The sequence below is a fragment of the Amia ocellicauda genome, chromosome 14 (genome assembly GCF_036373705.1).
Source record: "Amia ocellicauda isolate fAmiCal2 chromosome 14, fAmiCal2.hap1, whole genome shotgun sequence".
Classification (NCBI taxonomy): Eukaryota; Metazoa; Chordata; class Actinopteri; order Amiiformes; family Amiidae; genus Amia; species Amia ocellicauda.
The window spans coordinates 6,595,369-6,609,420 of NC_089863.1; the positions used below are offsets into that span (position 1 = coordinate 6,595,369).

Genomic DNA, 14,052 nt, shown 5'->3' on the forward strand with positions numbered 1-14,052 from the left:
CTCTTTGCAGATCCTCTCCAAGTCATTAAGGTTTCGAGGCTGTTTGGCAACTCGAACCTTCAGCTCCCTCCACAGATTTTCTATGGGATTAAGGTCTGGAGTCTCCAGGACCTTAATGTGCTTCTTCTTGAGCCACTCCTTTGTTGCCTTGGCTGTGTGTTTTGGGTCATTGTCATGCTGGAATACCCATCCACGACCCATTTTCAATGCCCTGGCTGAGGGAAGGAGGTTCTCACCCAAGATTTGACGGTACATGGCCCCGTCCATCGACCCTTTGATGCGGTGCAGTTGTCCTGTCCCCTTAGCAGAAAAACACCCCCAAAGCATAATGTTTCCACCTCCATGTTTGACGGTGGGGATGGTGTTCTTGGGGTCATTCCTCCTCCTCCAAACACGGCGAGTTGAGTTGATGCCAAAGAGCTCGATTTTGGTCTCATCTGACCACAACACTTTCACCCAGTTCTCCTCTGAATCATTCAGATGTTCATTGGCAAACCAGACGGGCCTGTACATGTGCTTTCTTGAGCAGGGGGACCTTGCGGGCGCTGCAGGATTTCAGTCCTTCACGGCGTAGTGTGTTACCAATTGTTTTCTTGGTGACTATGGTCCCAGCTGCCTTGAGATCATTAACAAGATCCTCCCGTGTAGTTCTGGGCTGATTCCTCACCGTTCTCATGATCATTGAAACTCCACGAGGTGAGATCTTGCATGGAGCCCCAGACCGAGGGAGACTGACAGTTATTTTGCGTTTCTTCCATTTGCGAATAATCGCACCAACTGTTGTCACCTTCTCACCAAGCTGCTTGGCGATGGTCTTGTAGCCCATTCCAGCCTTGTGTAGGTCTACAATCTTGTCCCTGACATCCTTGGACAGCTCTTTGGTCTTGGCCATGGTGGAGAGTTTGGAATCTGATTGATTGCTTCTGTGGACAGGTGTCTTTTATACAGGCAACGAGCTGAGATTAAGAGCACTCCCTTTAAGAGAGTGCTCCTAAATCTCAGTTCGTTACCTGTATAAAAGATACCTGGGAGCTAGAAATCTTGCTGATTGATAGGGGATCAAATACTTATTTCCCTCATTAACATGCAAATCATTTATAACTTTTTTGAAATGTGTTTTTCTGGATTTTTTTGTTGTTATTCTGTCTCTCACTGTTAAAATACACCTACCATTAAAATTATAGACTGATCATTTCTTTGTCAGTGGGCAAACGTACAAAATCAGCAGGGGATCAAATACTTTTTTCCCCTCACTGTATAACTATTAACATAACTGTTTGTGTAATTTTAATGTACAAATCTAATCCAGTACAGATTATCTCTAGTATGAATGCACTGCTGAGATTTAAGGTTGCTTGTTTAACTGAAGCTCTTCTCACTCTAGCAGTTGCTGTGCAGTTTCCTTCCTGTGTGAATGCACTGGTGACGTTTAAGGCCTGATGTCCATCTGAAGTTCTTCCCACACTGGGTGCAGCTATACGTTTTCTCCCCTGTGTGGATGTGCTGGTGATATTTAAGGCTTGCTGCCTGAGTGAAGCTCTTCCCGCACTGGGTGCAGAGGTAGGGTTTCTCTCCTGTGTGACTGCGCTGGTGAATTGTCAGATTTCTTGCATTACGGAAGCTCTTCCCACACTGGGTGCAGCTGTACGGTTTCTCCCCGGTGTGAATGCGCTGGTGATATTTAAGGTTTTCTGCCTGAGTGAAGCACTTCCCACACTGGGTGCAGCTGTACGGTTTCTCTCCTGTGTGAATGCGCTGGTGAGATTTAAGGCTTGATGAATGAGTGAAGCACTTATCACACTGGGTGCAGCTGTATGGTTTCTCTCCTGTGTGAATGCGCTGGTGAGATTTAAGGGTTTTTGCATTACGGAAGTTCTTCCCACACTGGGAACAGTTGTACGGTTTCTCCACGGTGTGAATGCACTGGTGAGATTTAAGGTGTGCTACCTGAGTGAAGCTCTTCCCACACTGGGTGCAGCTGTGCACTCTTTTCCTTGTAAGAATGCATTGGTGTTTTTTTAAGCTTCCATAATTCCTATACATTTTCTCACACTGGGGGCAGCGATGGAATCCCAGAGTTTTCCTAGTTGTGTTTGAGTGAGGAGAGTCAGAGCTGGAAGGTCCAGGACGCAGCTGTCTGCAGTGTGAAGATGGGCTCTCACCCCTCACTGCACTGCCACTGCCTCCACTGAGCCCCGTCCTCAAGGCAACAGAGTCGCTGTCACACAGCCCATCTACTGGGGGCTGTGGTTCCAGTTTACAGAAGCCTCCTGTAATATTCTCTATTCTAAGATCACAGGGTTCATCTTTCAAATCTGCATGCATTTCCCACTCCAGTTTACTGTCTTCTGTTTTAATGTGAACAGACGCAACACTGGGTTCACACTGTGTACTGGTAGAGTCTGTTTCGGCACCAGCTGCACTGGGTCCACACTCAGATCCCAGTGCCCTGAGTCCCTGTGTTAAACCCACAGTCTGTGGTTCCGCCATGTGGCCAGACTCCAGTCCACTGAGCTCCATTTCACCGTGTCTGCTCCTGTGCTGCTCAGACAGACTCTTGTTGTCTTCAGTAGCTGTGGGCTCTGTGTCCTGCCTCAGACTGGAGCCCCACTCCTGCTCACAGGGCTGCTGCTCAGTGGGAGCCCTTTCCCCAGAGTCAGGGAAGGTGGTGTCTTCTACAGCTCCTGGAGGAGGACAAGACAGGAGAGCAGATCAGAATTAGGGCATCCCGGCAATTAATCACGGAAAATAAGTCACTGACATTTTAAACATTCACTTGCAAGTGACATGAATAAAACCTCTAAGAGCCCTTCAGAGCTCTTAATAAAATCATACATAACAGATACAGTATGTATTCAATTAAGAAAATAAAACCCTGTCACTTACTGTCTGTTTTGATTTAGATCAAATACTTCTTAATTTCCTACAACATACAACCCCAATTCTGAAAACGTTGGGACAGTATGGAAAATGCAAAAAAACATTTGAAAACTCAATTCACCCTGTACTATATTGAAAACACATTAACACATTATTAGATGTTTTACTTTGTGAATTTAATTTATTTTTGAAAATATGCACTCATTTCAAATCTGATAACTGCAACACACTCCCAAAAAGTTGGGACAGTCGACTGTTTACCACTGTGTAACATCACCTTTTCTTTTAATATCATGTATTAAGCGTTTGGGCACTGAAGACACCAGTTGGTTAAGTCTAGCAAGCGGAATTTTCCCCCTTCATCCATTATGCATTTCTTCAGCTGCGCAACTGTACGGATTCATAATGCACCACACATTCTCAATCGGAGACAGGTCAGGACTGCAGGCAGGCCATGCTAGCACCCACACTCTGCTTACACAACCATGCGCTTGTAATCCGGGCAGAATGTGGTTTGACGTTGTCCTGCTGGGAAATGCAGGGACGTCCCTGGAAAAGATGACGTCTGGATGGCTGCATATGTTGCTCCAAAATGTGTACATATCTTTCTGCATTAATGGTACCTCACAGATGTGCAAGTTACCCATGCCATGGGCACTGACACACCCCCACCCCCATAACAGACGCTGGCTTTAGGACCTGACGCCGATAACAGCTTGGATAGTCCTTTTCTTCTTTCGCCCGCAGAACATGACAGCTGTTTTGTCCAAAAACTATTTGAAATGTTGACTCGTCGGACCACAAAACACGATTCCACTGTGCTACTGCCCATCTCAGACTAAACCGATCCCAGAGAAGTCAGCGGTGCTTTTGGACAGTGTTGATATATGGCTTCTGCTTTGCATAGTAAAGCCTTAACTTGCATCTGTGGAAAGAGAGGCGAATGGTGTTGACAGACAAAGGATTACCAAAGTATTCCCGAGCCCATGTCAGGATATCCATTACAGATTCATGACGGTTTTTTAAGACAGTGACGTCTGAGGGATCGGAGATCATGCGCATTCAGAAGTGGTTTCGGACTTGCCCTTTACCCAACAAGATTTGTCCGGATTCCTTGAATCTTTTAATTATATTGTGCACTGCAGAAGGCGAAATGTCCAAAATCCTAACGATTTGTCTTTGGGGAATGTTGTTCTCAAAGCGTTGGATAATTCGCAGACGCATCTGTTGGCAGATTGGTGAGCCTCAATCCATCCTTGCTCTTGAAGGACTAGGCCTTTTTTGGAGGCTCCTGTTTCACATCAACTTTTATTTTAACTTGTCACATCGCTATTAGTCCTAAATTGCCCGTCCCACCTTTTCTGGAACATGTTGCATGCATCAATTTCAAAATAAACATTTACCTTCAAAAAACTATGCAGTTGATTAGGTAAAACATCAAATACCTTGTCTTTATACATTTTTTGTTTAAATACAAGTCAAAGAACATTTACAAATCACTCCTCTTTGTTTTTATTAGCATTTTCCATACAGTCCCAACTTTTTCAGAATTGGGGTTGTAAATAAAACCCCAATAGACCTATTAATAAATCATACATAACAGATACAGTATGTATGCAATTAAGAAAATAAAATCCGGACATCCTGTGACCATCCCATGTCCATGTCGATGGAAGATCACAAAAAAGCTGATCATCAATGCAATACTCGCATTGACACAATGCAAGACAAGTTGGCGGATATTCAGGACAGAAACCATTGATGCAACTTGAGGTTAGTTGGGCTAACGGAGGGAGTGGAGGGCAATGAACCCGTTCGTTTTCTTCAACAACTAATCCCTCGTTGGTTCCCAGATCTGCAACTAAAAGGCTCCCTTATTGGAGCTGAGCAGAGCACACAGACCCTATTCCGATGCTCCATAGAGACCAGCCATCCATGCACTTTGATTATACAGTGCCTCTGTTACACTGACAGAGAGCACAGCCTTCAAGCTGGTTGCAAATCAAATGCAGTTATTGTCCAAGTCGGAAATTAGCCATCTATGTGGATTACTCTGCTGTCACTGCTGTGAAGAGAAAGGCGTTTGGACCGGTCAGGGCAAGGCTCTGCCCCCACAGAGAAGAACATTGCCTGGTGTCTCCTGTTGTTCTGAAAGTTAACAACGGCAGGACCCGGCTCTGACAATTATGCATATTATATTGGCTTATTGGCTTATATTGGATTTCAATCAGCTATTTATTAAAGTGTTGGATACATCATACTCTTCACCCACACGATCTCCCAAATTACCCAATTTTTTTAAGGAGTTTACCTCCGATTTATGTATTTGCGACCCCTGGCACGTTCAGCACCCCTGACAGAGATTATATATATTTTAAGGAAGACATAAAACATATAGCAGAATTGACATTATATTAGGATCTTGCAACATGTTACACTACTGACAGTCAACATACATTTTAAAACAGGCTGAACAATTTTCTTCTATAGATGCAATCAAAGTCAAAACAGAAATGGTGGTTTCACAACCAGAGCAAGTTAACCAAATAATTCTACTATCAACTGTATTCACCAGAGTAGATGTCAGTATTGCTTAAAAACTCTAGATTCAGTATTGTATATCAGTACCAGTATATCAGTATTTTTTAAATCCTCTAGAATTACCCTCACTGTCTCCTGAACAAGCTTCAATGCTAGATATGCCTCTTACACTACAGGAGCTTGAGGTAACAGGTTGGCTGTATCCTTCTAAATTCCCTTAAATTTTTCAATAGAAATTGGCTCCTTTCACAGAGACTGCATTAATCTCTCTTCTTTTAAAGAAGAGGGAGGATCCCTTAGAATGTTCCAGCTCTCGCCCCGTCCCTTTTAAATGCAGATATAAATGTATATGGCAAATGTTTAGTCCGAAGGCTGGAATCATGCATTGACTCTCTGATCCAGCATGATCAGACTCTGATGAACAAGATGTTCTAAATGTCTAAATGAGTATTTCAGACCCTAAGGGAGATCAAGATAAATGAGGAGGAGGTACTAAACGGACTAGCAGAATTAAAAAAAAAAAAAAAAAAAAAAAAATCACCTCGGCCAGATTTATAGGAAATTTATAGGCCACTAAGTGGGGACAAAACTGAGCCAGGAAATTACAGACCAATCAGTCTCACCTGCATCACTTGTAAAATCTTGGAAAAAATGATTAGACAGAAAATAGAGGAGCATCTTAATGAAAACCATATTCTTGGAGATAGTCAACATGGGTTTAGACGAGGCAGATCATGTCTTTTTAACTTGCAAACGCAGCTATAGATCATGTGAAAGCATATGATATGATATACTTAGATTTTTAGAAAGCTTTTGATAATGTTCCACACCAAAGACTGATCCTCAAATTGGAAGCCGCAGGCATTCAGGGTAATGCAAGTAGATGGATTATGAACTGGGGTGTCGATTAGAGTCGCCGCTTGAGGTTGTTAGTGGAGTTCCACAGGGATCAGTACTAGGGCCTTTGCTTTTTCTAATCTATATTAATGATCTGGACTCTGGGATAGTTAGCAAACTTGTCAAATTTGCAGATGATACTAAAATAGGTGGCTCAGCAGATAATCTCGGCAGCACAGACTATTCAGAGGGACTTAGATAATATTCAGTTGTGGGCCGACACCTGGCAGATGAAATTCAATGTGGACAAGTGCAAGGTATTACATGCAGGTAACAAAAATGTCCACTATAATTACACTATGGGAGGTACAGATCTAGATGAAGTAACGCATGAGAAAGACCTAGGAGTCTATGTGGACAAGCAATGTGGGGAAGCAATAAAAAAGGCAAACAGGATGTTAGGGTATATTGTCAAAAGTGTAGAATTGAGAACAAGGGCAGTGATGTTCAGACTGTACAATGCACTAGTTAGAGCTCATCTGGATACTGTGGACAGTTCTGGGCTCCACACTTCAAGAAAGATATCGCTGCTCTAGAGGCAGTTCAGAGGAGAGCAACCAGACTTATTCCAGGTCTGAAGGGAAAGTCCTACTGAGAGACTGAGGACCTGAACCTTTTCACCCTGGAACAGAGGAGACTACGTGGGGACTTGATGCAAGTCTTCAAAATCATGAAAGGCATCGACCACATCAAACAAGAGGAGCTTTTCCAGATCAGTAGGCGCACACACGCACCCGGGACACAAATGGAAATTGGGCTTCAAGGCATTCAAGACAGAAAACAGGAGACACTTCTTTACACAGAGAGTTGTGACAATCTGTAACAAACTCCCCAGTGATGTGGTTGAAGCTGAAAATGTGGGAACATTTAAAATCAGACTGGATAGGATCCTTGGATCAATCAGTTATTAATGGACACCAAACGAGCATGATGGGTCGAATGGCCTCCTCTCGTTTGTAAACTTTCTTATGTTCTTATGTTCTTTACCGTCCAGGATGTAGAACCTCACTTACTGTACTTGCCTGTTTAAATTGTAAATTGGAATTTGTAAAATGTATTCACTTGAATTGCTATGTTTTAGTTTAATTGAATTTGTAATTATTGATGCCTTTTACTTAATTGTATTTATGCACTTTGTTTTACACTGATGTTGTATGTCGCCCTGGATAAGCGGCCCTGCATACTGTTGTGTCTACTGTATAATTGTACATTGTTCTTCTACCATATTCATTATGTTCCCCTGCTGAGTTCTACATTCCACCCGATAGGTGGCAGTATACCTTATACAATATACATAATCATATACTGTACTCTCGTGGGACAGATACAATACAGATGTTAAAGAAGACAAAAGTGCTGCCATATTTAACTGGTTCTGAGATGAAAGGAAAGTGAAATGCAATCCGCTATTTACATCAGTCACTACAAATTGCCAACGAGTATAACTCACCTACTGTTCTACAGATTTATATAAATATTTTGAAGATGGCTTTTAATGTACCTTGTCCTGCACCGTTCCTGCCATGCCCCAGGACTCATGGAATACATTTCCAAACGTGGTTGCGAATGTTTGACAATTATCTCCTTGTCATTGCTGCTTCATTGGCCGGAGGCTAGAAAGAGAGCACTACTTCTTCATTGCCTTGAAACTGAGGGTCTGTGGATTTTCTACTCTCTACCAAATACAGGTGATACCTATAATTCTGCTGTAGCTGCACTGAAAGCCCACTTTATGCCAATGACTAACGTCATAGTGGAGCGCCATTCATTCAGAAAACATGAGACTGTAATTCAGTACATAACTGCTTTGCAAGAATTAGCATCTACATGTGACTTTCGTACAAGAAGTGATGAAATGCTACGAGATCATTAATCGAGCATATGACAAGTCCACGCATAAGAGAGACAGTTATTTGAGACTAATCTTACGCTAAACAAAGCAATTACTATTGCTATACAGATCAAATCCGCTGCTGCACAAGCAAAATCGATGAGCAGTAATAAGGCTCGTTTACGGTACATGCAGCACAAAAGCAACCAAGAGGGTTACGGCACCGGCATAAATCAGCGCCCCGCCGATCTGCTAATACTAATCCAGCGTCACAGGCACCTCGCACATGTTACCGATGTGGATCTGATGGTCACCTAGCAAATGCTCAGTCACGCCCTGCTTTCAAAACTATGTGCCGAAACTGCAATAAAAAGGGGCATTTCCCCTGAGTGTGTCATTCTGCTCCCACCCACCCCGTATGAGAGGTTGAGGTTCCAGAACTTACAGTCTTATACATGCAAGAGCCCGCTCATATGGCATTAAAATTATGTGCACTGTGACAATTAAATCTTCGGATAACCCTGCTCAGGACATAGATCTCGTAGTGGACACAGGGTCTTCAATGTCCAGAGGTGCTGCCACTGCTTCCGCAACGTTCTTTATTGTTGAAACTGGTACTCCATTACTGGGTATGGACCTGGTAACTGATTTAAGTCCCACATTGTGGGAAATGCTGTTCTGCCTCCTCTGAGCGAAAGCGCTCCCACTGCCCCTGTAATGCAATTGTCTCAATTTGTCTCATCAGCTGCGCTAAAAACGTTGTGCATAAGGTTAAAATCTCCGACATTGTTTTCCCTGTTTGTCAAAAGCTATGCCGATTGCCATTGTCTGTGAGAGGTGCGGCAACAGATTAACTGAATTGATTACTGGCCGCTGGCGTGATCGAGAGAATTGACGCCTCTGTCTGGGTCTCTCTGATCGTAGTCACGCAGAAAAAAATCAGGTGGCATTCGTACGTGTGTCGATCTCTGGGAGCCAAATAAAGCTGTCATCATGGACTGCTATCCGCTCCCACACATGGATATCTACACTTAAGGGGGCACAAGTGTTCTCCACCATTGACCTGGCAAGCGCCTATCATCAAGTGCCTTTACACGAGGACAGCCGGGACCTGATCGCATTTATTACGCATGACGGTCTTTTTCGTTACCGCCGTGTTCCGTATGGCTTGGCCTCAGAACCTTCTGCATGAAAATGATGGCAACAATCCTACACGGACTACCAGGTGTGCAAAATTACCTGGATGACATAATTTATGGTGCGGATGTTACTGAACATGACCACAATCTAAAATCACTGCCACTGCCTAAAAGAAGCAGGTCTACTCCTGAAGGAGGATAAGTGCTGCTTCAATTGTTCAAGTATCCACTTTCTCGGTCATGTTGTTTCTGCAAATAGAATCCTGCCTGATATGCCCCAGTGCCTACAGATGCTGCTGTCCTACATTCGTTTTTGGGCTTACTCTCCTGGTACTCAAAATTTGTCTCTAACTTTGCAGTCAGAGCCAATGCGAGCATGCATTAGACAAGAAAAGGACTTTAAATGGACATGAGGCACAGAAAGTTTTGTCAGTAGTGCTGCCCTTACTCCTTTTGACCCAGCCCTACCTACACTTGTGTCTACAGACGCTTCTGATCATGGATTAGGTGCTGTGCTTACCCAGGTTCACCCGGATGGCACAGAATGCACGGTGGCATTTGCATCCAGAACGCTCACTGCTGTGGAGCGCAAATACGCTACAGTGGAAAAAAATGCACTAGGTTGTGTATGGGCAGTAGAAAGGTGGCGTACATACCTGTGGGGCCGTCGTTTCACCTTGCGTACGGATCACCAGGCTCTGCTAACCACAAACTGCTTAGGTCGCGCTGGAATGCTTTTATGTGGTCTACAGCCCGGGTTCTGAAAACTATACCGCTGACTGCCTCTCCTGTCTTCATCTGCCTGTTCCTGATGACCATCCACTTGATGTCGAACCTGAACTTGTAGCGCACATCAGGGCTGCTCTCCCTGCACTGTCCAGCGCTGACTTCGAGACCGCTTCATCTTCCTGCAAAGACGTTGCTTTCTCTGCTAACGTTATGACTAGAGATGTCACTTCGTTCCTTTTGACTGTCTTCAGTAGACTGGGGAATCCTGAGGCATTGGTCATGGACAACGGCCTTCAGTTTACTTCCGCTGACTTTGCTGCTTTCTTAGCCGAACGAAACGTTAAACATAACCGAGTCTCAGTCTACCACCCAGCCGCAAACGGCGCCATCAAGCTCTTCAATAGTGTGCTGAAACAAAATGTTCAAAATGTCTCTGGGTAACTCTCTGCCTTGGAAATCTGTTCTCACTGAATTCCTGTAAAAACTACCGCACTACGCCGCACTCAGCCACTGGTGTTTCACCCTTCCAGTTGCTACACGGATGTCAAATGCGCACTAAACTCAACACGGTCCCTCCTCTTGTTGCAAACCCGGCTTCAGACATGCAGGTGCACAGCAGAATTGAACGGCGACAAAAAATGAAAGCCTACACTGATGCCAGATGTGGGGCTTGCCCTCCTTCATTCCAAGAGGGAGAGTGCGTGTAAAAACAACTTTCCATGTGCCTAAAGGACACCCCAAATTTGGCACACCCATTGAAATTAAAAAGAAAATTGGACAGAGCACATACATGCTAGAGGATGGCCGCAAGTAGAATGCACTCCACCTCACCGCCTGCCCATTTCCTGCCGCAAACACAGAGGACACTGCTACAATGACTCCGCCTGATCCTCCATCCTGTCCCAGAACCCCACGGATCAGACGAAAACCTGCCTGGTTACAGGACTATGTGACTGCTAAAATCGTAGCACGACTCTTAAATGAGCTGTACTTGTTCCCAAAAATGTAAATAGTATTTGATGTTACAATCTCTGTTACATTGTAATTCCTGCTTTCTTTATAGATTTACATTCAAAGAATACCATTAAGGTTCTAGGTGGTTTCTTTTACAAAATATGAAATGTGTCTACTGTTTAATTAGGCTTCCATACACTATTATTTTTGTTAGGATTTTTTTTTTTTGTCCTTCCGCCAAAACTTCAAACTAATACATACAGGAAAACTCATGAAACTTGCAAGTGTTGTGGACACCACTTATACCTACAAATTCATTGAAAACTGCAATTGCTGGTGTCATGGTGCTGCCGCCATATTGCATTTAGCAGTACAATTTCGAAATGCCACAGAAATATAATTCTCCAAAACCAACTGATATATGCATATGCCACTTCACACTCATATGCCCCGCTATTAAGCATGTTCATCAGAAGTTCCTCGGGCACATGCTTTGTCCACCATGTAGCATTCTCTGATTCAACCTATGGTGCCTTCTGCTCCATGCCACTTATACCCACTCTGACACAAATTGGCAAGCAAGACAACTGTGCAGAGTCCTATTAAGGTTGTTAAAGGCGAGTTGCCCCAGTGAAAAACATGGGTGCCAATGAAAAGAAACATACGTGACGAATTAAACACATTACACATTTCCTGCACACTGGAATGCAGTACACACATATGACATTTAACCCCCGAAAAAATATGTATGCCAAATTCACAAACTCACAAAACTGGGTACAATAATAACTTACATTGTTATTCTTGATTGTGGTTGGTTTCGTCAACAGTGGTGATACGGCATGGTGGCAAATTGAGTTACAAGATGTCACTTGACAGCAAATATCTTCAGAACTATAGAGCCTAATGTACTTAAATTGTCAGTGATTTAAACTAGTACAAAGATCTGTCAAAGTCGATGAAGCCAAGTTGATAGGACACAAAACCAAAATTACAGCTTCACGTCAGCCACATCATGACATTCCTTATGAAGACCTCTACCTCCATTGACATGTTATTTTATTATTATTACAGAAACTAAACGCACACACATACAAATTGCATCCTGTATGTGCAGATCTCTATTGTCTTGCTATAGTTGGCTAGACACTTAACACTAGAACATACATACACACATCTCTGCGTATGTGAATTTCTCCTGCATATCCGTTCTTATATGTTCAGATCTCGGAGGAGTGACGTGGCGCCTCTGCGGGCCTCTGCGGCTGCGCTTACCCACAACCCCCTGCTCTGCGTCACTACGCAGGGACGCAGACGCGGACCTACGCAGAAGTATATGGCTGCGTCCCAAATCGCACACTCGCCCCTACACCCTTCGACAAGTGTACACTTAGTGTGACGTTGTGCTGACGTCACAGAGTGTGGACCTGAGTGAGGAGGGTGTAGGGTGAAGCTAAAGCGCTCAATGGGACTCACTTCAGCGACAGCATTCACCGCCTTTTCCTTTGACCGAAAAAGTACCTACGCAGTCTTTTCTTGTCATCGGTCTCTGTATTTAATAATAATAATAATAATAATAATAATTTTGAAATACACTGTTCATTAATATCACCTCCTAGTTTAATAGGATAATTAAATGATAGTTGCCTAAACATTTTTTGGCTGAACTTTCTAATCGTATATTTAAATAATGATTATATAATCATATTATTGTATCCATCTATTATTTCATTGATACATAATTTAACAATTTCTACAACTGTCTAGCTAACATTATATTTATAAGCACTCGCCACTCCCAGTTGAGTGTCTCGGCCTTTAACGCAAAGAGTTCTGGGACTTCAGCGCTAAAACACTTCCGCATAAGTGCGCGCTTTTGTACACTTTGTCGAAGGGAGCACTGAAGGGACAAACGGCTCGATTAGGCTCCTTCACTCGCTCCCTGAGGGTTTGGGACAGCGCTTAAGATGGCCACCGGAGTACTTCCGCCCCGCAAGGGAAGGAAATGAGGGAAAGAGTGTGCGATTTGGGACGCAGCCTAAATCGGCCTTGAGGAAATGCGCAGCAGCGCACCTCACTGCGCAGGCGCGCCGAGATCCTCTCACAGCGCTTTTAATATGAAACGAGCGGATGCGCATTTTCAGCCCTGATGAGAAGCCGCACAGATGCGTCACAGAATAAGATCCAGCCCATCGCGTCTGCGCATCGCGTCTCTTTAACCAGCGGACATGAACACAATGAACAAGTTACCTAGGGCAGCTCCCGGGGTCTCTCCTCCTCCGTGTCCGCCGCTTCTCAAACTCCGCTTCGCCGCCCGCAGCTCCCGCAGCCTCCAGCGCAGCCTCTCGGTCTCTCGCCGCCTTCGGCTCATCTCCTCTCGGTGCTCCGCCAGCGTCTCTGCCAGCGCCTTCCGCGCCGCACACTGAGCGGCTCTCATCAGCTCGGCCAGAGCCGAGGACAGGCGCTGTGTGAAGCGCTGGGACAGAGACATGCTGCTCGGGCTGCTGGGCGGCTCAGTGCGCAGCGGCGCCAGCGTGTGCTTTGGGTCGCAGCCTTGATTCCTCGTCCCTTCCCCTGCGGGGCGGAAGTGCTACGGTGGCCGTTAAGGCTGTCCAGCCCCTTAGGGAGCGAGTGAAGGAGCCTAATCGCGCTTTTTGTCCTTCACTGCTCCCTTCGGCACCAATCAATGAGTTAATTACTGCAGTAGTATCCTATAAAAGTAGGAGGTGATATTAAAGAACAATGTATTTCACAATTATTATTTATATTTAAATACAGATGACAGATGACAAGAAAAGACTGCGTAGGTACTTTTTCGGCCATAGGCAAAGGCGCTGAAGTGTGTCCCATTGAGCGCTTTAGCTTCACCCCACACCCTACAAACTACACACTACACCCTACATACTACACACTACACCCTACATACTACACCCTCCTCACTCAAGCGCACACTGTGACGTCAGCACAACGTCACGCCAAGGGCACACTTGTCGAAGGGTGTTGGAGCGAGTGTGCGATTTGGGACGCAGCCGTGGTGTTAGTCGGTGTGGATACATTATAGAATTAACGGTGATACGTAAC

The 14,052-nt window shown here is 44.5% G+C and overlaps 1 protein-coding gene across 1 annotated transcript; it reads right to left on the reverse strand.

Moving 5' to 3' along the window:
• Nucleotides 1-814: 814 nt before the first annotated feature.
• On the reverse strand, nucleotides 815-13,554 carry LOC136768471 (zinc finger protein 679). Its single transcript, XM_066722699.1, has 2 exons — nucleotides 13,222-13,554; nucleotides 815-2,684 (listed from the first exon to the last, which is right to left on the reverse strand). Exons 1-2 carry the CDS (start codon nucleotides 13,460-13,462, stop codon nucleotides 1,381-1,383), a joined length of 1,545 nt encoding a protein of 514 aa, XP_066578796.1. The 5' UTR covers nucleotides 13,463-13,554; the 3' UTR covers nucleotides 815-1,380.
• Nucleotides 13,555-14,052: the final 498 nt, after the last annotated feature.

Bases quoted from the DNA above. Each gene is read 5' to 3' on its own strand.
- LOC136768471 (XM_066722699.1), bottom strand. From the start codon at position 13,462: ATGTCTCTGTCCCAGCGCTTCACACAGCGCCTGTCCTCGGCTCTGGCC. The intron at 2,685-13,221 runs GTAACTTGTTCA...GTCCTCCTCCAG, and splicing joins GACCCCGGGAGCTGCCCTAG to GAGCTGTAGAAGACACCACC.